At 32.4% G+C, this 22,654-nt stretch overlaps 3 protein-coding genes and 1 pseudogene across 3 annotated transcripts; all 4 read left to right on the top strand.

Annotated features, from left to right (window-relative positions):
* Nucleotides 1-3,619: 3,619 nt before the first annotated feature.
* LOC100249398 (ethylene-responsive transcription factor 5-like) lies at nucleotides 3,620-4,751 on the top strand (annotated as a pseudogene).
* Nucleotides 4,752-7,883: 3,132 nt separating this feature from the next.
* LOC100264804 (ethylene-responsive transcription factor 5) lies at nucleotides 7,884-8,976 on the top strand. Its single transcript, XM_002282217.5, has one exon. It carries the CDS (start codon nucleotides 8,001-8,003, stop codon nucleotides 8,835-8,837), a length of 837 nt encoding a protein of 278 aa, XP_002282253.1. The 5' UTR covers nucleotides 7,884-8,000; the 3' UTR covers nucleotides 8,838-8,976.
* A 4,044-nt stretch (nucleotides 8,977-13,020) lies between these two features.
* LOC100251162 (ethylene-responsive transcription factor 5) lies at nucleotides 13,021-14,221 on the top strand. The gene has a single exon (XM_003633978.3). It carries the CDS (start codon nucleotides 13,036-13,038, stop codon nucleotides 14,056-14,058), a length of 1,023 nt encoding a protein of 340 aa, XP_003634026.2. The 5' UTR covers nucleotides 13,021-13,035; the 3' UTR covers nucleotides 14,059-14,221.
* Nucleotides 14,222-16,693: 2,472 nt separating this feature from the next.
* On the top strand, nucleotides 16,694-17,773 carry LOC100247649 (ethylene-responsive transcription factor 5). Its single transcript, XM_002282209.4, has one exon. The coding sequence runs from the start codon at nucleotides 16,818-16,820 to the stop codon at nucleotides 17,652-17,654; it is 837 nt and encodes a 278-aa protein (XP_002282245.1). The 5' UTR covers nucleotides 16,694-16,817; the 3' UTR covers nucleotides 17,655-17,773.
* Nucleotides 17,774-22,654: the final 4,881 nt, after the last annotated feature.

Raw genomic sequence — 22,654 nt, 5'->3', positions numbered from 1 at the left:
GACAAATGAGTTTGTGATTTTTCATTTTAAAACAGATTTTCTTTGTCTTTTCCCTATTCCTCCAACTTTTTCAAATAAGTTTAAATAATAAATTTAATGGATGTTTGATAAAACTTAATACTTATTATTTAATGACTTAAATAGTCTTTAAGTTAAATTGGTTTTTAAGTTGTTGACTTAAAACTTATCATTTATTTTTTACTTTAAGTATTAAAATTATATGGTAAAATTACCTTAAAATTTATTCTAAATCATTAAATCAATACATTTATCCTTGTTAATTTTAATTAATAATAATCCTCATTGATTTTAATTGATATTTATTTTCATTAATTTTAAGTTATAAATTTATTTATAAAATATCCATATTTAAAGTATTGTACATATATGAAATAATAATAAAATTTTTATTATAAGAAATGAGTTATACATATAGAATCATAATTTTTAAATATATTTTTACTAATATGGAAAAATAGAGCAAACAAATTAGAGATTAAGAATAATTAACTATGTTGATTTAATACTTAAAATTATTTTTAACTTTAAGTTGTCATACTAATTAGTTATTTTACCAAACATACTTAATCTATTTAATGACTCAAGTCATTAAGTCAAATGAAGTCATTAAATCGATTATCAAACACCCTCTTAGAGTAGTCATTTTTCTCAACTAAGTAGTGTACTTGTAACTTCTCCATTCAAGAGCAATCTTAGATGACCACTATCCTAATTCCTCTCCACTTGTTTATTATTTATCCCATAATAATAAAGAAATCAAAGGAAAATAAATATTAAAGTCATATAAGAAAGAAAAAAAAAAGTTATATATCTTGAGTAATTTTTAGATGCTCAAAGTTACAACTCATGTAAAAAATTTCACCAATTTTCCAAGCTACTTTTGGGAGAGCTAAGCTAAGTAAAAACTCATATCTTTTATCCTTTATGCATTTGCTTATAAAAAAGTTGTTCATTTCATCCATCCAAGTCATATTTCTTTTTTCATTTATACTTTTGCGCAATTCAAAGCCTTTATAATAAATATTCTAAAGTGCAATGTCAAGAGGAGAAGCATCAAGTAGATACTTGATATAGAACTAAACTTATCATCCTAAAGACTTCCAAATGACATACTTCTACTCTGTAAGTTTTAGTAGTCTCAAGATCCATTTGGAATAATTTAGGAAGAAAAAAGTTTTTTACATAGCCCTATGCTATGATTAGGAGAAATGGTAGGAGATATTTTGCTTTCTAAGGAGATAAATTCTTGAAGTGCTAATGGATTAGGTGATGTCATCTTCTCTTGCTTGTCTTAGAGAAATTTATGATGACTTATTGAATCATTGGACGAATTGGGCTATATTGTTGGAAGAAAGTTTCTCATTACTTTCCATGATTTGCAAAGCTCTCTTAGCCAGCAAATTAAGGAGGATGCTTAGGTTGAGTTTTGACCCATATGGTCCAGCTTGGATTGAAGCTGAAATTGCATTCCATCCCATCCCAGCCCAAGCTTTAGATAGTATTTGCAGCCCTACTTTCCCTCTCCTCCATTATTGCTTGTACACTTTTGCCTTTTTAGTAGATGGTAGTCATTGAGAAACCCTATAATCATGTAGATGCCCTCACTAACAATCAAGGTAGAGTTTGACATTCTCACTAACCCTATATTGAAAATCCCCACACTAACCTGTGCAAATATTCTTGCTTTTATAACTCTAAGGGGTAGCTCAGTTGGTTCGGCCTTAAGTTTGCTCCCCAATGGTCACCAGTTCGAGTTCCCTCAGGGCCACTGGAGGTTTACCCGATCGTTAACTTCAGGGCCCTGTGGGATTAGTCGAGATACGTGTAAGCTGACTCGAACATCCACAGTTATAAAAAATAAAAATAAAATTCCTGCTTTTATGAATGGTTGAGGTCTCAAAAACCATCATATTTGATAATTTTTTTCCGCTTATATACAACCATCAAAGAAGAAATCATTCCCAACCCATTTCTTTGTTTTTTCCTCTATGTTGCATGTTGTCATGTTCAATCAAGTGTGATGTTATAACTTAATTAACATTGATGAAAATTTACATATCAAATAAACTTTTTTTAGAAGCAATTAATAAATGACAAGCTAGAGGTTTTATCCTCCAAGGTGGATAATTGATTATATAGTATTACTTATTGACTATGTTTGATTCATAGAAAATTCGATGAAAAATGTAAAGGAAATAAAATAAGAAGGAAAAATAGAAGAAAATAAAAAATAAATTTAAAGTCAATAAATTATTTTTATATACTATTTTAAATTTATTTAACTTATTTTAACTATTTGATATAAAGATTAAATAATTTAAAAATATATAAGTTTTGAACTGATTTTAATTATATTTGATTTTTTTGTATTTTTTTTTATAGAATAATCAAACATGAGAAAATGTTTTTCTTTAATTTTTTTTTCTTTTTTTAATATTTTCTTGGAACCAAATATAACGATTAGGTATTTTATTGCAATAAATGATATATTAATTTGAGGTTGTGAAATTTGTTGGAGACATTGATGATCATTGCATGAAGGACAACTATGGACTTTAGAGGAAGCAAATTAATTTATATGGGGAAGAAAACAAAAAAGTGCAATGTATGGTGATTTTTTCATATAATAATAAGTTTACATCCACCAAAACTCTCGATTTTATTATAATAAAATGTTTTCGTTAAATCAAAATAGAAAAATTAAATTTTTTTTAAAAAAAACTTAAGTTTTTTATTTTTTGTTATTATAAAAGCATTTCTATAAACAAAATGTCAAACACCATTGTTTTCATAAAATACGAAAAACCTATATTTTGTTCTTTAATTAAAAAAAACAATTTTCAAAAACAAGTATAAAAAAACATAACCAAATAGGCATAGAGTTTTTGAAGTTGAATTTAACAAAATAAGAGTTTAACATGTAAATTCATCCCAAAATCCTTTTTTTTTGTTTTTTTGTATTTTAATAAGATTTGAGTTATAAATTTAGCTAATGTTGTTGTAATGTATATTTGTATTTTATGTTCAAAAATCATTCCTTCCAAACTAGGGTTGCAACTTAAACACTTTGATCGGACTGATGACTAACCCGAATTAACAAATAAATAATCAATCTAAATTCAATCAAACTCAAACTCTAAGATAAAGTACTCAACTCAAGTCCAATCCAACACCATTTTTATTAAAAAAAAATATTGTATTATATATGGTTTAACTTTGGTAACATTTTTTCAAAAAAGGTCTTATTATAAAATTTCAAATTGTGCCACGAACATATTTGGATAAGAAATTGCTGATCTTAATTAATGTAAAATAAACTCTAATAAGGATTGAAAAGTACTACTCATAATATTTTTATTTTTACCATCATTTTTATCACTTTGGATAGATAATAAATAATAATTAGCAATCAATACAATTTATACAAATAAATATGAATAACTTTCCAATTGACATACACGTAGGAATAAATGTCCTAGAAACAACTCGACTATGTCTGATGGAGCCTCCACAAGTAAAGCACATACAGACAAACCCCACCCACTCTTTCGTCTCCACAATTATTGAATTGAAGATTCTTCCCTCTGACCCAGAAACCTCGACCGAAACCTCGTCTTTCCATATCTGTTTTTCTACGACGCAACATTCTCTTGTGCATATAGAACTCCACCACACTCACTCCTCTTCACTACTCCCAGCTCTCTCTCTCTCTCTCTCTGACCGGGATTTATCTCCAACATGGCAGATAAAGTTTCATCATTTTAACTCATCCAGCAGCAACTAATCTCCGACTTTGAATGTGTGGAAACCTTCGTTTCTGATGTAGGTGAAGCATCGCAAGCTTCAACTTCTGAATCAAGCGTTTCCACCTCACATATTGTTCAAGTCTCTGATTACTTAAAACCTAATGAACATGAAAATGACTCTTTTTTCCTCCACCGCTCTACCTCTGCTCCATCTGGGGCCTTCCAGTTTGAAACCAAATCCCAAAAGACTTCCACATTAAGTCAACGGCGACCCCCACTCAGCATCTCAGTTCCTCCGCCACCCACTTCTCAGCCCTCATCGGCGCCAGTTGCCGGCGAGATCAGGCACTATAGAGGGGTCAGGCGAAGGCCATGGGGGAAATTCGCGGCGGAGATTCGGGACTCAAATCGGAGAGGATCGAGGGTATGTCTGGGGACCTTCGAGACAGCCATTGAAGCCGCCAGGGCCTATGATCGAGCAGCTTTCAAGATGCGTGGTTCCAAAGCCATTCTCAATTTCCCCCTTGAAGCAGGGAATTGGTCAGGTTCTGACCCACCGGCCACATCCGGCCGAGAGATTGTGAGACCGAAGTGAGAGAACAAGTGGAGATAAAGGTTTTAAAGCAAGAAGAAGTGGAGTTTCCGAAATCTGACAGCACAGCGGCGGCAGCAAGTGTTTTGGGGATCAGTCCATTAACGCCGTCGAGTTGGAGAGCTGTGTGGGAAGAGAGAGACATGAAGGGAATATTCAACTTGCCACCGTTAACGCCATCATCACCCCTTCATTGGATAGCGTATTCTCAACTCATAGTTGAATGAGAGTTCTCACCGGCAATTGAAGTTTGATGGAGTTGATTTATTTCATAAATTAATGTTATTGAATTTGTTTATTCTTTTAATTATGTATAAGTTTTCTTGCTTGACTGTTGTTTCTCCAAAATTATTTATCAAGAGTTTGTCATATAGAAAGTCATATTTTTCTTACCATTATATCTCCTAGAGTCTACTATATAACTAGAGCTCTAACTGAGAACATATATGTTGTGCATCTTGTTATTAGGCGTAAATAGAAGTTTTTAGTTTAGGAGTCCATGGGTGATGTTGTGAAAAGCAACCACTAACAATAGTAATGGAGAGAAAGAAAATAATAATTCGAAAACAGAAAACATATCAAATGCATAACAATTTATGTAGTTCTGTTTCTATATTTTCAAACTATGATTTAGAAGAACTTTTACTATTGTTCAAAGAAATTACAAGGTTAGAGCTCTCAAATCCCAAAACCTCAATTACACCCGAAATAAGACTTTTTTTTTTGTCACAATCTCTTATATATTTTCTTAATCACATAGGGAGGTTATTTATAGGAAACTAATTGTACAACCATAAAAGAATACTTATTCCTAAATGAAGATTTCACAATACAATATTTCCTTTAGAATAATAGGAAACTCCTTTACAAGAATATATCTTATTAAGAAACTATCAATGGCTTTCCAATTGACTTAAATTAGGATTTGAGACACTTTTGAATAATCTTGAGCTTGACCCAAACATTCAAGATTAAAACAAAATCAAAAGTGTTTCATGTTACTTCACTCCCACACTTCTAAGCAGCCTTCAAATGTTGCAAACACCAATTAAGTCGAAAAGTAATGCTTAAACTTGATTGTAGAAATGATTTTAGTCATCATGCCTATTAGAATATCCATTGTAGGGATTTTTATTTATTTTTATTTTTTATTATTACAATAGCATCATGTGCAATAACATCCCCAATAAAATGCATTTGAATATCAATATGTTTGGTTCTCTCATGGAACATATGATTTTTTGATCAAATGTATGAACACTTTGACCATAACCATACACAACAGTCAACCCTTATTATAAGCTTAAATCGGCAATCAAACACTGTCAAATAACTTCTTTTACTACTTATGTGATTACCATGTATTCTACTTTTGTTGACAAAACAATTATAAATTACAAGGTTGCTTTCTAACTAATAACACTTAACATATAAAGTGAATATACATATTATAGACCTTACCAAATCTCCAAAATGGTTAGAATTAACATAACAAAGAATTGTCTTGGAGACATTGCTGATTTTATCATATACTAAACTAACATGTGATGTTTCTTTCAAGTATCAAAGTATCAATTTCATTGCTTGCCAATGGATCCATATATTTGAAATATTTCACTTAGTGCAAATAGCTCACATAATGAATTCAAAAGAACGTTATAAAGATGTCTAGTAAAGCAAACCAAACAAAACTTTTGTATATTAAAGTAAACGAATTCATATCAAAATCAAGATAGCTAACCTCTCAAAACAAAGAAAAATATTCTATAAATAGAGTGATTTAAGAAAAATTGTCAATAATAAGAACAAAACAGAGTGATATCCTCGACAATAAAGCAAAAGTTTTTAAAATTTTAGTGGTTAGTTATGACCTTTCCCCCAACTTAAAATGTATAATGTTGACCTTTTATAGTAAATCATGAAAAAAAAACTAGAATAATGGTAGAAAAGGTTACTCCACCTCAATCCAGTGGTTTAAAAAATAATAACAAAAAATACAACATTTTTCATTACCTTTTTATTTTTACATTAAAATTATTTTTTAAAAAAACGAATTCACTTTTTATACTGAACAACTTTTCAAAATATGAATTCACTTGTTGTCCTAAATTTATCTTTTCAAAAGACGAATTCTTTTTTTATCCTAAATTTTTTCATATTGAACTCGTCTTTTCAAAAGATCAACTTCTACTTGAAATTGAAAAATATTATAATTTTAGAACATTTTTTATGTTACAGTATTTTAAAAATACATTACTCTGCATAAAACCCTTGTCTTGTCCTAAACTCCGTAAGGGTATGTGATGAGTTAAATTTCATATATTTTCTTACTCGTTTATTAGAAATGAAATTCTTATATCTGGACTCGTAAACAAAAACCGTGCATTCATTAATATATCTAGACTCGTCAGCAAAACCCCTACATTGATACTTTCAGAATTTTTCCCCCAAAAGAAATTTATTGCAAGAAATGGCTTTTTCCTTCCTAAAAGAAATCCATATCTCCAATTGCCATGTGAAGTAACCTTTAGTCTATTATGGCTAATCAACTTTAATAAGAAATCAATGTTTAAGGCTTATAAATTTGTTAACTTTTAGAGATGACAATAAAATGAGTTTTTTTTGTATCTGTTCTATCCTTAATGAGATAAGTTTAAAATTTAAATAAATGGATTAGAAATAAATTTATTTATTTATTTATTTAAAACTCGGGAGTGATTCAGGTATTACTTTGTCTTACCTAATCCTATCTTACCTCAATTATGTATAAAATTAATTTAATTTAATTTTTATTTTTCTATTTTTAATATATCATAATAATAATAATAATAATATAATTTTCAATAAATAAGTTTTAAAAAATTATAATATTTTAATTATTTATAAAATATATTTATTTTAATGTAATTAAAATAATTTTGAAAAAAAAATAAATGAAAGGGATTGGATAGAAATGAGAAATTCACCCCATTTAAATTTTTAATAAAAGGAAGTTAAGAATTATTTTGAATAAGGATAAGGGCAATCGATTGTGAACCCACTTTGTTGTCATCCTATTAGCTCTAGAAAAAACAAAAAACCTATAAAAATAATAATGTTCACAAAAATAAATAAATAAATCAATGAAACTTCACAAATACCTTATTCCAATAAAAAGAATAACAACTTCTCCACCTCTATTGAATCCTCTCTTATGCCTCAGTGGGCATTTTCTCAAAAAAAGGTTCATTTATATAACTATCTTCTTTTCCCTTGCTCATCTTATCCTCTTTAAACTATTAGCATCTTCAATTTTAGGATGTAAATTGATTATAATCATGAGAGAATATATATAGTGGTAGTCCAAATAATAAAGTGTCCTTATCCTACTTGAGTAACATTCAAGGCATTGCCTAGATTTAAAATGAAGCACCCCATCCAACCACAAATCAGCCGCCATGTACAGAACATTCTTTGAACTAACCAGGAACCTCATCTGAAACCTCCTTTCCCCATATAAGTGTCTATATATACGCCACAACAACCTCATACTTGATGCACAGAGCTTCACTCACTCACTTCTCTTCCCCCTACTCTCTCTCTCTTTCTCACCTTGTTTCGACTTTCAACCCTAGACTATTCCTCACTGCTCATCTCCAATCATGGGAGAAGAAGCTTCATCACTGCAACTCATCCACCACCTCCTCCTCTCCGACTTTGATTCTATGGAATCCTTCGTCTCTCATGCAAGTCATTCGTTACGATCTTCGGCCTCTGATTCAAGTGTTTCTACGGATGATATTATTCAAGTTTCCGAGTACCCGAAACTCCATGAAGATGAAATCAACGCTTTTCTCTTCGACTGCTCTACCTCTTCTCCATCTGCCGTCTTCCAGTTTCAAACCGAATCCCCAAAACCTTCCAGATTGAGTCATCGGCGACCCCCACTCAGCATCTCCCTTCCTCCGCCACCCATTTCTGACACTTCGTCCTCGTTAGATTCCGGCGAGAGAAGGCACTATCGGGGAGTGCGCCGCCGGCCTTGGGGAAAATTCGCGGCTGAGATTCGAGACCCGAATCGGAGAGGATCTAGGGTTTGGCTTGGAACCTTCGAGACAGCCATTGAAGCCGCCAGAGCTTATGATCGAGCTGCTTTCAAAATGCGTGGCTCCAAAGCTGTTCTTAATTTTCCTCTTGAAGCGGGGAATTGGTCGGATTCTGACCCACCGGCGACTTCCATCCGGAAAAGGGAGAGAGAAAGCGAAAGTGAAGAGAGGGAACAACCGGAGATAAAGGTTTTAAAGCAAGAAGAAGCCTCACCGGATTCTGACAGCCCCGTGGTGGCAGAGGCGGCTAATGTTTTGGAGGCGAGTCCGCTAACGCCGTCAAGTTGGAGGACCGTTTGGGAGGAGAGAGACATGGATGGGGCATTCCATTTGCCTCCGTTAACCCCGTTATCACCCCATCCTTGGATTGGATATTCTCGGCTCATAAGTTGAAGGGCCTTAGAAGAAAGTCAAGCGTTATGGTTAATTTGGTTATTCTTTAATTCCCTAGTATTCAATTTATTGATTCGTTTATTCATAATGTTTGATAAGCAATAAGCATGATTTCCTTTAAGGATATTTTTATCTTTTATATTTTATATTCTTATTATTAATTATGCAAAAGTTGAGGACCTTAAATCAATGCTTTAACTAATTTTTAGTGTGAATTACGTAATTTCATAAATCATTGTTTCAATAATTCATTAAGAGAGTATTGCCATGTGTCCATATGCGTGGAACATAAAAGTGGAAGAACCTGAATAGAGGAAAAGCTAATGTCAAATATCATAAGGTTTGGTCCGTTTGTTGTCATGCCATATTTGTGGATGTAGCAACATTCGTGTACTTGTATGACATGACTAATGTCCAGATTGCCATCTGTCCATGCTTGTGCTATCATCCGCATGATGAGACAAGATGTGTATGAGTATATCGACTCATGTTACCATGTCTCCACTCAACATTTGATTTACTCGGGTTAATTTCAACCATTACTGACGCGTAACTTGCCCAAGTTTTGTGTGGATGGGAGTGTGCGAGATGGAGAAGGGAACTTATTTCATGCTCTCAAACCCCCATAAGTGAGACGTCTTCTTGAAAGATCTCACCAATGGCACATTGAGTCACAATATAGCCATAAGAGAGCTATCCATTGCTCTTGATGCAATGACATCTACACAATTGGTCTAAATGTAATAATCAGTTGTTGTGAGATGCTTTCTTTTGTGCTTTTAATGTTTTCATTTGTTGTTTATTTCCCGTTTATTCCATCCCATGGTATATGGTGGTAGTGATGTTGTTTTAGGTACTTACGTATTGTTGAGTTTTGGGGTAAATGTTCCAAGTTATTTAGGTAAATGGTTGGAAATTAATGATCTTCTTTGTTTTTATCATCCCATTGCAAACTTACCACCTCATGTTATTAGATTCACATCTGGTCACATCTTGTCAATATGTGATTGCAAATTTGAATAAGATTCACATACTGCATGTGATAACGAATTGAATATATTCATTCTGAACACCTTGCATGACAGCAAAATAGGAAGACATACTGTAGGTGAAGTACACTTTGATATAGAAAAAATAATAAGTATATTTTTCAATTACCTATTCATTAAAAGCGATGGATCACTAGAACACCACTATTGATGTGAAAATTGACTTCACAATTACAGTTTTATTACCCACACGTATCTTTATTCAAAATTTCATATAGGTGTTGTACTTTTTGTTTGTATTGCAAGTAGGTCCTCAAACCAATATTACAAGTAGGCTTTCCAACCAATCTTCAAAGTATATAAATGGTATAACCTTTAAACACTATTGTTTGGATCTATGCATCATGTAAACGACCTCGATTTGTAATGTATATCAACCATATTGGTTAGGTATGTTTTAAGGCAACAATTCTATATTTCTTATTTTAAATTAAATTTGTCTATTAATGTTTTAAGAAAATATGGAAAAAAGACTCATGCATAGATGGTGTTTTGTTTGCATCAGTATTAACAAATACAGTTGCAATTGTGTGTATGAGGAGCCATATATGGCAAACGAATACAAGTTCTATGTTGTTTTTGTTGGGAGGAGATGAGGTGTGTACAGAACTTGGCTTGAAAGCCAAACTCAAATTATTGGTTACAAGGGTAATGTTTAGAAATCATAAAAAAAACACATCATGAGGTTGTATCGGCCTGGGTAATGTATGAGCCTCGGTGGAAAAAAACCTAAAACACCTATTGAATCGTCTAGGTTTGAAAAGGTTAATCAAGATATTAAGAAACTAGTAGAAGACTAAGAATTAAAAAAGATCAAAGATCGGAAATCACATTTCATTACTTCTTTTGCATTGGGATGTGTTGTAACATTCATAATCATATTTTCTGTTCAAAAGTTCTTTTAGTTATGCTCAATCGTGGTACGATTAAGTTAGACGTTGCATTTGTTGTTGTTTTTCATCAAGACTAGTCATCTTGAAGTTGTTATTACGTATCTTCCATGCAATGGTACCCTGGTTATTCCCCTTTCATAACTTATTCAAATGTACAAACAAATAACATTGCTAAAACAATGAAAAACAAAACATGGAGTCACAAATTTTGGATGATGAAATTTAAAAATAAGAGTCAAGCCAATTTTCAAAATCCTTTAAAATCCTTCACGATAGGTACCTTTGTACACCCTTGTACATTTAACACATTTAACTTGTACACTTAGTGTAAATACCTTGTACACTTGCACAAATTCTATAGACGTATAATGAAATTTGTGCATATGGTTGAGTTAACCATGTTTCCATTGTCATGGTTCGGGGAAAAGGTAGAAAATTGAACCCAATTTAGATTCCTATTCATCATTAGTGAGGTAGTTTATTGAATGAATATGTACAAGTTCAAATAAATCTATGGGATGAGTATGTGATCAAACAATGTGTGTGAGGAATGTGCCCCATCCTTGGAAAAGGGAAATGATCGAGCGAGTTTTCAAAATCCTTTGAAATCCTTCAAGATAGGTACCCTTGTACACCTCACACATTTTCCGTGTACACTTAGTGTAAATGTCTTGTATAATGGTAGAAATTCAACAGAGGTAAAACTAAATGTGTGCATATAAGTGGGTTAACCATGTTTCCATTATCATGGATCAAGGTAAAAAAGGAAAAATTGAACCCAATATTAGTTCCTATTCATCATTAGTGGGGTATGTAATCGACTGAACATGTACGAGATAAATAAAATGCATGAGATGAGTGCGTGATCAAGTAATGTGTGTGAGGAATGTCCCCTATCCTTGGAAAAGGGAAATGAGAGAATGAGTTTTTCAAAATCATTTGAAATCTTTCAAGGAAGTTAGTCTTGTACATCCTTGTACAGTTAGTACATTTACCCTGTACACTTGCACAAATTCCATAGACCTTTAATGCAATGTGGGCATATGGGTGGGTTAACCATGTTTCCATTGTCATGGCTCAGGAAAAAGAATAAAAACAAAATTGAACCCAAATATATGTTCCTATCCATCATTAATGGGGTAGGTAATGGAATGAACATATATGAGGTCAAAAAAATGCATGAGATGAGTATGTGATCAAACAATGTGTGTGAGGAATATTCCTCATCATTTTAGAGAACTATCCCATGATTTGTGTATTTTGTTTCTTACTATGGTAAATGATGGAATATATGGACCAATTGGGAGAATGTTAGATTTTCCTAAACGAAATTTGACCTATAATATTCCATCAATTCTGGGAACAATGTTACACTTTCCTAAATGGCTCCTGATTGTCATAAATATAGCTCTTGTGGTTAGGCCCCTAAGCCTCCAATCTCTATTCGGACATATATACACTATTGATTTAAGATTGATTAAGAGTTTAGAACACCTCAACCCATCTAAATATCAAATTTGATTTTCGGATTCCCAAACCATCAATGGTTGGAGGTATGTTTTGGTTCTTCCTTTGTTTGCATTTGATATGTATTATTAAGGTTTTGAGCATGATTACATTAGTAATATATGCTTTTTGAGCATGTTTAGATTGATTTTAGCACTTACAAGATGTATATTGTATATTATGTCCAAACATCCTTCCTCCCCAACTACAAAAAGAAATCGAAGGAATGAGAAAAACTAATAATGTAATTAAAAGTTTTTATTTACGTAAGATATAGTTAAAATAAGGTATGAACTCATGATACACATAATTTTTTATTAAAAAAATTGTAATATATATGTTTAAACTTAGGTAATATTTAAAAAAGAAAAGGTCTTATTATAAAATTTCAAATTGTGCCACAAACATATTTGGATAAGAAAATTGCCGATCTTAATTTATGTAGAATAAAGTCTAATAAGAAGTGAAAAGTACTGATAATATTTTTATTTTTACCATCATTTTTATCACTTTGGATAGATAATAAATAATAATTAGCAAACAATAAAATTTATACAAGTAAATAGAAATAACTTTTCATTATATTTTATTCTCACATTCCATATAAACATGTTACTAAAATAGTATTAGTGATAAAATAGTGGTGAATGTGACATAGTCCATAAGAAAATGGTTTATTTGTTTAATTTCTATTGGAGGAATGGCATACACGTAAGAAGAAATGTCCTAGAAACAACTCAACTATGTCTGATGGAGCCTCCACAAGTAAAGCACATACAGACAAACCCCACCCAGTTTCTCGACTCCACAATTATTGAATTGAAGATTCTTCCCTCTGACCCAGAAACCTCGACCGAAACCTCGTCTTTCCATATCTGTTTTTCTACGACATTCTCTTGTGCATATAGAACTCCACCACACTCACTCCTCTTCACTACTTCCAGCTCTCTCTCTCTCTCACTGGGATTTATCTCCAACATGGCAGATAAAGTTTCATCATTTCAACTCGTCCACCAGCAACTCCTCTCCGACTTTGAATGTGTGGAAACCATCGTTTCTGATGTAGGTGAAGCATCGCAAGCTTCAACTTCTGAATCAAGCGTTTCCACCTCACATATTGTTCAAGTCTCTGATTACTTGAAACCCAATGAACATGAAAATAACTCTTTTTTCCTCCACCGCTCTACCTCTGCTCCATCTGGGGTCTTCCAGTTTGAAACCAAATCCCAAAAAACTTCCACATTAAGTCAACGGCGACCCCCACTCAGCATCTCAGTTCCTCCGCCACCCACTTCTCAGCCCTCATCGGCGCCAGTTGCCGGCGAGATCAGGCACTATAGAGGGGTCAGGCGAAGGCCATGGGGGAAATTCGCGGCGGAGATTCGGGACTCAAATCGGAGAGGATCGAGGGTATGGCTGGGGACCTTCGAGACACCCATTGAAGCCGCCAGGGCTTATGATCGAGCAGCTTTCAAGATGCGTGGTTCCAAAGCTATTCTCAATTTCCCCCTTGAAGCAGGGAATTGGTCGGGTTCTGACCCACCGGCCACATCCGGCCGTAAAAGGGAGAGAGATTGTGAGACCGAAGTGAGAGAACAGGTGGAGATAAAGGTTTTAAAGCAAGAAGAAGTGGAGTTTCCGAAATCTGACAGCACAGCGGCGGCAGCAAGTGTTTTGGGGATCAGTCCATTAACGCCGTCGAGTTGGAGAGCTGTGTGGGAAGAGAGAGAGATGAAGGGAGTATTCAATTTGCCACCGTTAACGCCATCATGACCCCATCATTGGACAGCGTATTCTCAACTTATAGTTGAATGAGAGTTCTCACCGGCAATTGAAGTTTGATGGAGTTGATTTATTTCATAAATTAATGTTATTGAATTTGTTTATTCTTTTAATTATGTATAAGTTTTCTTGCTTGACTGTTGTTTCTCCAAAATTATTGCTAACACTAATTAAGTCCAAAAGTAATACTTAAACTTGATTGTAGAAATGATTTTAGTCATCATGCCTATTAGAATATCCATTGTAGGGATTTTTTTTTTTATAATTACAATAGCATCCTGTGCAATAACATCCCCAATAAAATGCATTTGGATATCAATATGTTTGGTTATCTCATGGAACATATGATTTTTTGATCAAATGTATAAACACTTTGACCATAACCATACACAACAATCAACCCTTATTATAAGCTTAAATCGACAATCAAACACTGTCAAATAACTTCTTTTACTACTTATGTGATTACCATGTATTCTACTTCAATTGTTGACAAAACAATTATAAATTACAAGGTTGCTTTCTAGCTAATAACACTTACCATATAAAGTGAATATACATATTATAGACCTTACCAAATCTCCAAAATGGTTAGAATTAACATAACGAAGAATTGTCAAGAGACATCGCTGATTTTATCATATACTAAACTAACATGTGATGTTCCTTTCAAGTATCAAAGTATCAATTTCATTGCTTGCCAATGGATCCATATATTTGAAGTATTTCACTTAGTATGTTATAAAGATGTCTAGCTAAAGCAAACCAAACAAAGCTTTTGTATATTAAAGTAAATGAATTCATATCAAAATCAAGATAGCTAACCTCTCATAGCATCAAAAATATTCTATAAATAGAGTGATTTATGAAAAAATTTCAATAATAAAAACAAAACAAAGTGACATCCTTGACAATAAAGCAAAAGTTTTTAAAATTTTAGAGGTTAGTTATGACCTTTCCCCCAACTTAAAATGTATAATGTTGACATTTTATGGGAAATCATGAAAACAAAACTAGAATAATGGTAGAAAAAGGTTACTCCACCTCAATCCAGTGGTTTAAAAAATAATTACACAAAATACAATATTTTTTATTACTTTTTTTTTTAACACTAAAATCATTTTTTTTAAAAGACGAATTTACTTTTTATACTGAATTCAACTTTTTCAAAATATGAATTCACATTTTGTACTGAATTCATATTTTTAAAAGACAAATTCTTTTTTTTTTTTGTTATCCTATTTTTTTTTTTATTGAACTCATCTTTTCAAAAGATGAATTCTACTTGAAATTGAAAAATATTATAATTTTAGAATATTTTTTATGTTACAGTATTTTAAAAAATATTTTTAAAAATACATTACTACTGCATTAAATCCTTGTCTTGTCCTGAACCCCATAAAGGTATGTGATAGTTAAATTTCATATATTTTCTTACTCGTTTATTAGAAATGAAATTCTTATGCCTGGACTCGTAAACAAAAACCGTACATTCATTAATATATCTAGACTCGTCAACAAAACCCCTACATTGATACTTTCAGATCTTTTCCCCCAAAAGAAATTTATTGCAAGAAATGGCTTTTTCCTTCCTAAAAGAAATCCATTGCTCCAATTGCCATGTGGAGTAACCTTTAGTCTATTATGGCTAATCAACTTTAATAAGAAATCAATATTTAAGGCTTATAAATTTGTTAACTCTTAGAGACGACAATAGAGTGAGTTTTTTTGGTATCAACTTCATTCTTAATGAGATAAGTTTAAAATTTAAATAAATGAATTAAAAAAAAATTATTTATTTAAATTTTTAAACTGGAGAGTCATTAAGGTATTGCTTTGTATTATCCGATCCTATCTTGCCTAGATTATATATAAAATTAATTTAATTTAATTTTTATTTTTCTATTTTTAATATATTATAATAATAATAATATAATTTTCAATAAATAATTTTTAAAATTATAATATTTTAATTATTTATAAAATATATTTATTTTAATGTAATTAAAATAATTTTTAAAATAATATTTTAAAAAGAATTTTAAAAAATTTTCAAAAAAAAATTAAACGAAAAGGGATAGGACAGGAATGAGAAATGCACCCAATTTAATTTTTTTAATGGGCAATCAATCGTATATCCACTCTGTTGTCATATTTATTAACTCTAGAAAAAACAAAAAAACCTATAAAATGAAAATGTTTAGAAAAATAAATAAATCAATGAAACTTCATAAATATCTTATTCCAATAAAAAAGAATAACAACTCCTCCCCTATTGAATCCTCTCTTATACCTCAGTGGGCATTTTCTCGAAACAAGGTTCATTTATATAACTATCTTCTTTTCCCCTTGCTCATCTTATCCTCTTTAACCTATTAGCATCTTCAATTTTAGGATGTAAATTAATTATAATCATGAGAGAATATATATATATATATATATAGTGGTAATCCAAATAATAAAGTGTCCTTATCCGACTTGAGTAACATTCAAGGCATTGCCTAGATTTAAAATGAAGCACCCCATCCAACCACAAATCAGCCGCCATGTACAGAACATTCTTTGAACTAACCAGGAACCTCATCTGAAACCTCCTTTCCCCATATATGTGTCTATATATACGCCACAACAACCTCATACTTGATGCACAGAGCTTCACTCACTCACTTCTCTTCCCCCTACTCTCTCTCTCTTTCTCACCTTGTTTCGACTTTCAACCCTAGACTATTCCTCACTGCTCATCTCCAATCATGGGAGAAGAAGCTTCATCACTGCAACTCATCCACCAACTCCTCCTCTCCGACTTTGATTCTATGGAAACCTTCGTCTCTCATGCAAGTCATTCGTTACGATCTTCGGCCTCTGATTCAAGTGTTTCTACGGATGATATTATTCAAGTTTCCGAGTACCCGAAACTCCATGAAGATGAAAGCAACGCTTTTCTCTTCGACTGCTCTACCTCTTCTCCATCTGCCGTTTTCCAGTTTCAAACCGAATCCCCAAAACCTTCCAGATTGAGTCATCGGCGGCCCCCACTCAGCATCTCCCTTCCTCCGCCACCCATTTCTCACACTTCGTCCTCGTTAGATTCCGGCGAGAGAAGGCACTATCGAGGAGTACGCCGCCGGCCTTGGGGAAAATTCGCGGCTGAGATTCGAGACCCGAATCGGAGAGGATCTAGGGTTTGGCTTGGAACCTTCGAGACAGCCATTGAAGCCGCCAGAGCTTATGATCGAGCTGCTTTCAAAATGCGTGGCTCCAAAGCTGTTCTTAATTTTCCTCTTGAAGCAGGGAATTGGTCGGATTCTGACCCACCGGCGACTTCCATCCGGAAAAGGGAGAGAGAAAGCGAAAGTGAAGAGAGGGAACAACCGGAGATCAAGGTTTTAAAGCAAGAAGAAGCCCCACCGGCTTCTGACAGCCCCGTGGTGGCGGAGGCGGCTAATGTTTTGGAGGCGAGTCCGCTAACGCCGTCAAGTTGGAGGACCGTTTGGGAGGAGAGAGACATGGAAGGGGCATTCCATTTGCCTCCGTTAACCCCGTTATCACCCCATCCTTGGATTGGATATTCTCGGCTCATAAGTTGAAGGGCCTTAGAAGAAAGTCAAGCGTTATGGTTAATTTGGTTATTCTTTAATTCCCTAGTATTCAATTTATCGATTCGTTTATTCATAATGTTTGATAAGCAATAAGCATGATTTCCTTTTTAAGGATATTTTTATCTTTTATATTTTATATTCTTATTATTAATTATGCAAAAGTTGAGGACCTTAAATCCATGCTTTAACTAATTTTTAGTGTGAATTACATAATTTCATAAATCATTGAATCTTTAAATGCAAGTTATGCTTCAAACCATTAGGTCGAGCCATTGAGATCATGTTTGCTTGGGCATCACACACTTGTCGCCTCCCTCCCCCTAAGCTCCACGTGGGAGATATAGAGCAAGGACAAACATTAGCCTCTCGTGGATGCCTCTATCCATGATCGACTAAAAATGATATTTACTTGTTGGCTAAAGAAATATACTTGTAGACCCCTCTTTCGACCTAAGAGGAGTTGGTGTTTTTTTGTTGTTTTTGTTTGGAGGAGTGGGAGATGGCCTCCATAAGTGTCCAGAGTTGCATGTCATGTGTGACAAAAATACACTGTCACCCTTTAAAAATAAAGCAAAAATAAATGACGATTTCAAGTCTTTTTTAAAAATGATATTTTTTATCAAATAAAAAAAATATTTTTTACCAAATGAAAAAAAATAAGTTGCGTCATCGAGTGAGAACGTATCGTGCAAAACCTAGGGTCCACAATACCTTTTTTTTTTTTTTTCTTTTAGATATAGAAAAAAATACCACTGATCAAGTAATTTAATTGTTTGTAATAAACATTTTCAAATATTATTGTTTGTATTCTAATATAATTTATTTGTATCCTTATACTTTGATTCTATTTGTTTGTATCCTCATTTAACGATTTAAATCTTATTATATATATATTTTCAACAATCCAAATTTGAACTTCAATAGATACCATTACAGTATCTTAATATTTTCGTTACTTGTTAAAACTAAATAGAAATTATAATTTTTTTTTAATTTCATAAATCAAATGTGAGAGTTTGCTAATTATTTTTTTATATCCAAATTTTTAAATTTTTTTTTCTTTTTTCTTCAAGTTAATTTCAATATAAATTAATATATTCACATCTATAAGTTAACATAATTACTTTTCTTTACAAGATTAAAATGTTAGTTTCCAAAAATAAAAAATAAAGGAGCTAATTCACCCACTTCTACTCGTGGAAAGAGAAATATTATCAACATTATTAAATCACTAAAAAATTTAACATTGTAATAAAAAAATTTTAAATTAAAGACCTATGGAAAATAAAATGAGCAAACTATTTTTCATATTTTACTTTCTATAAAATATTTTTTGAAAACTGTTTTTAAAACTATTTTTTAAATATATAGTTAAACAAAAATAATAATTTCATAGTTAAAAATACTAAATTACCCCTGAAAATGTTTGTAACATTTGATCTTTTATTTTCTATTTTTTTGTTCAAAGCTAGAAATTTCCCCATTTATAAATGGTAATGGCCAGTATTTTTGGGATTATGTTTCCATGTTAATAAGTCATTTTTGATGGTTTCACTTTTCTTTTGAAATTTGTTCTGAGTTTGGAACATGTTCAAGTATTGTTTTTCTAACTATATTTTAATAATACATATATATATATATATATATATATATATATATATATTACTTTTTAAGAAGTATTTGATTATTTGATTATAATGATCTTCTCCAAATATGGTTTCAATATATATATATATTTTTTAAAAAGATACTAATTATTATATTTTATTTTAGTATTCATTTTAAAATTTTGATCCTTTTACATATCACCCTTTTAGAATGATATGTTGGCTTCAACACAGAGATGGTTGTCAGCTTTTTCAAAACTTATGATTGCACCAAACAAAGGTAGAGCTTATAATCAATTGACTAGGCTAAGGACTCTCTAATGTTAAATCAAGGAAAAATTGTGTTTTGGATCCAATTGGGCCCAAAAATTAAGCTTTGGTCCATATAAGTTGTATAATTGATGGGGAGGATATAAAATATGAAGAAAGCAATATACCCTTCAAATTTCCAACTCAGAGGCTTTTAAATTAATGAGTTTCATACTTGTTAAATAAAAAATGCCGTGTCACTAGTCTTTAAAATTTGAAATAAAGGCCGGTCACCACTCCCTACCTCTTTCTCTCCCTTGACTCCAATGTCTCCCAATTCATTTCTTCAACAACTGAGGATTGTGAGCAACTCAGAAATGGAAAAATGGCATGTCATCTGTCTTAAAAATCCAACTTTAGAATCTACTTGCTGGGTCAATCGTCTAGAGAGAAAAATGGGTATGGTCGATGGAGAGAGACGGTGAGCTTGGGAAAGAAGATTCTTTTATGATGATGAAATTCCTCTAGAATAGCTATCCTTCAGATCAAACGTATCTTGAAAGTAGAGAAGATGGTTGTCATAATTGTGAAGTTGGTTTACCACACGAAACAGAGAAAATGAAGAAATCTGATGAAGATTTAAAATGGCTACAAGTGTGGCCATGATGATGGCAGTGACCTAGCAACATCTTGTGAAGATGAAAATATGCTAAATAGGGTATATGACTTTTTGGAGTACTTTTGTGGGGTAAGTATATTTTCTAGAATTCCAACCTAGGTTTATGGAGGATTGAGTGTGTTTTTATTAGGTTTAGGGATGAATTGTGATATTCATATTTGTAAAATTTTTTTTGCTATGATCCAAAGCACAACCCCATTAATTGTATGATTGAAACTCCTTTATGTTTGAATAGAAAATTAATAATATGATGACTAGTAGTTGGGGAAGAAATTAATACTTTAGTTTTTCCTTATTTTATGAACTAAAACATTGCAAACATGATGTATGAGCAGATATTCAATAGTAGTTGTATGGAATTTCTTCCTCGGTATAAGAAATTTACACTAAGTGTACAAGGGTGTACAAAGGTACCTATTTTAAAGGATTTCAAATCCATTTAAAATCATTTCCATTTTGTAAGGATGAGAGACATTCATCACACACATTCCTTGACCACGCAGTCATCTCATTCAATTTTATTACTTCATACATGTTCATTGGATGACCTCCCGTACTAATGATGAATAGAAACCTATATTGAGTTTCATTTCCCTCTTTTCCCTTAGGCATCACATTGGAACATGGTTAGCCCACCCATATACACTCATTCAGTTGTAGCTATGTCAAATTTTTGCCATTATACAAGGCATTTATAGTAAGTGTACAAGATAAATGTGCTTATTGTACAAGGGTGTATAAGGGTACTTATGTTGAAGGATTTCAAATCATTTTGAAAAATTGGCTTGCTCATTTCCCTTTTCTAAGGATGGGGGATATTCCTCATAGACATTTCTCATTTCCTTTAGTACACATTCATTGGATGAGATACCATAGTAATGATGAATAGGTACCTAAATTGGGTTTCATTTTCCCCCTTTTCGCTTAGCCATGACATTGGAATGTCGTTAACCCACCCATATGCACTCATTCATTTATAGCTATGTCGATTTTCTGCCACTGTACAAGGCATTTACACAAAGTGTACAAGGTAAATATACTAATTGTACAAGACTGAACAAGGGTGTCTATTTTAAGGGATTTGAAATGATTTTGAAGAACTTACTCATTTACTATTTCCAATCATGGGGGACATTCCTTGACCACACACCTATTGCATCCATTTTGTTTGATGTCCACCATGTTCATTCATTCTATTAGTTCCTCCACTAATCATGAATATGAATCGAAATTAGGGTCAACTTTTTTCCTTATTTTCCCTGATCCATGAGAATGGAAACATTGTTTACCCACTCTTAAGCACTCGTTCAGTTATACCTATGTGGAATTCTGCGATTGTACAAGGCATTTGCACTAAGTGTACACGACAAATGTGCTAATTGTACAAGGGTGTGCAAGTCTACCTATCTTGAAGGATTTCAAATTCTTTTGAAGAACTCGCACACTCATTTCCAATGAAAAATTAACCTTTGGTCCATATAAATTGCATAATTGAGAGAAAGGATATAAAATATCAATAGACAAATATACCCTTCAAATTTTCATAGCAAATGTTTGTAAAATTTGGGTTTCATATGTGGTCAATTAAAGTTGTCATGTTAGATATATTTAAAATGTGTATGTGGCTATAACCTGGGTCTATTGTCCAATATAATAAATTCAGAGAGAGGATTTGAGTATGGTGCGTAAAGAGAGAGAGGATGAAGTTTGGGGAAGAAGACTATGTGAAGATCATGCAATGCCTTGACAATTCATTCAAGTCAAACAAATTTGAAAAACAAGAATTTCCTTGAAAATCTAAAGCCATTGCAACACTGGTAGTGGGGTATATGCCCTATGACCTCCTTTGAACATGAAAATATGTTCGACCTGTTGAAGTGGTTTTCGGGTTAGTACAATTTGTGGAATTGGAACCCAAGTTTGTGGAGGATTGAGGGTGTTTTTATTAGGTTTAGGAATGAATTGTCATATCCATCTTTGTTAAAATTCTTTATGTTTGGGACCTCATTAATTGTATGATTGAAACTCCTTTATGTTTGAGTAAGACAATAATAATAGGGAAAATTGTTTGTGAATATTAAATGTTTTACATGTAGGAAGTTAGTAGAAGGGTTTTCCATGTGTATCATTCATTGATATGTTTATATGATTATTGTGTAAGACTCATGGACTAGTAGTTGTTTTTGAATAATATGATGACTAGTAGTTGGGGAACAAATTTAGACTTCAATTTTTCCCCATTCTATTAACCAAAACATTGTAAATATGGTTAACTCATATATGAGTAGACATTCAAGTGTCACTATGTCTAATTTTTGGCATTGTACGAGCTATTTACACTAAGTGTACAAGGAAAATATGGTAAGTGTACAAGGGTGTATAAGGGTACCTATGTTGAAGGATTTCAAATATTTTTTAATTAAAAATTGGCTTGCTCATTTACCTTTTGTAAG

The sequence above is a fragment of the Vitis vinifera genome, chromosome 16 (assembly GCF_030704535.1).
Source record: "Vitis vinifera cultivar Pinot Noir 40024 chromosome 16, ASM3070453v1".
Classification (NCBI taxonomy): Eukaryota; Viridiplantae; Streptophyta; class Magnoliopsida; order Vitales; family Vitaceae; genus Vitis; species Vitis vinifera.
Note: the sequence above shows the minus strand (reverse complement) of the source record. Positions and strands in the feature narration are given on the sequence as shown.

Coding starts and splice junctions, on each gene's coding strand:
- LOC100264804 (XM_002282217.5), top strand. CDS start 8,001: ATGGGAGAAGAAGCTTCATCACTGCAACTCATCCACCACCTCCTCCTC.
- LOC100251162 (XM_003633978.3), top strand. CDS start 13,036: ATGGAGCCTCCACAAGTAAAGCACATACAGACAAACCCCACCCAGTTT.
- LOC100247649 (XM_002282209.4), top strand. CDS start 16,818: ATGGGAGAAGAAGCTTCATCACTGCAACTCATCCACCAACTCCTCCTC.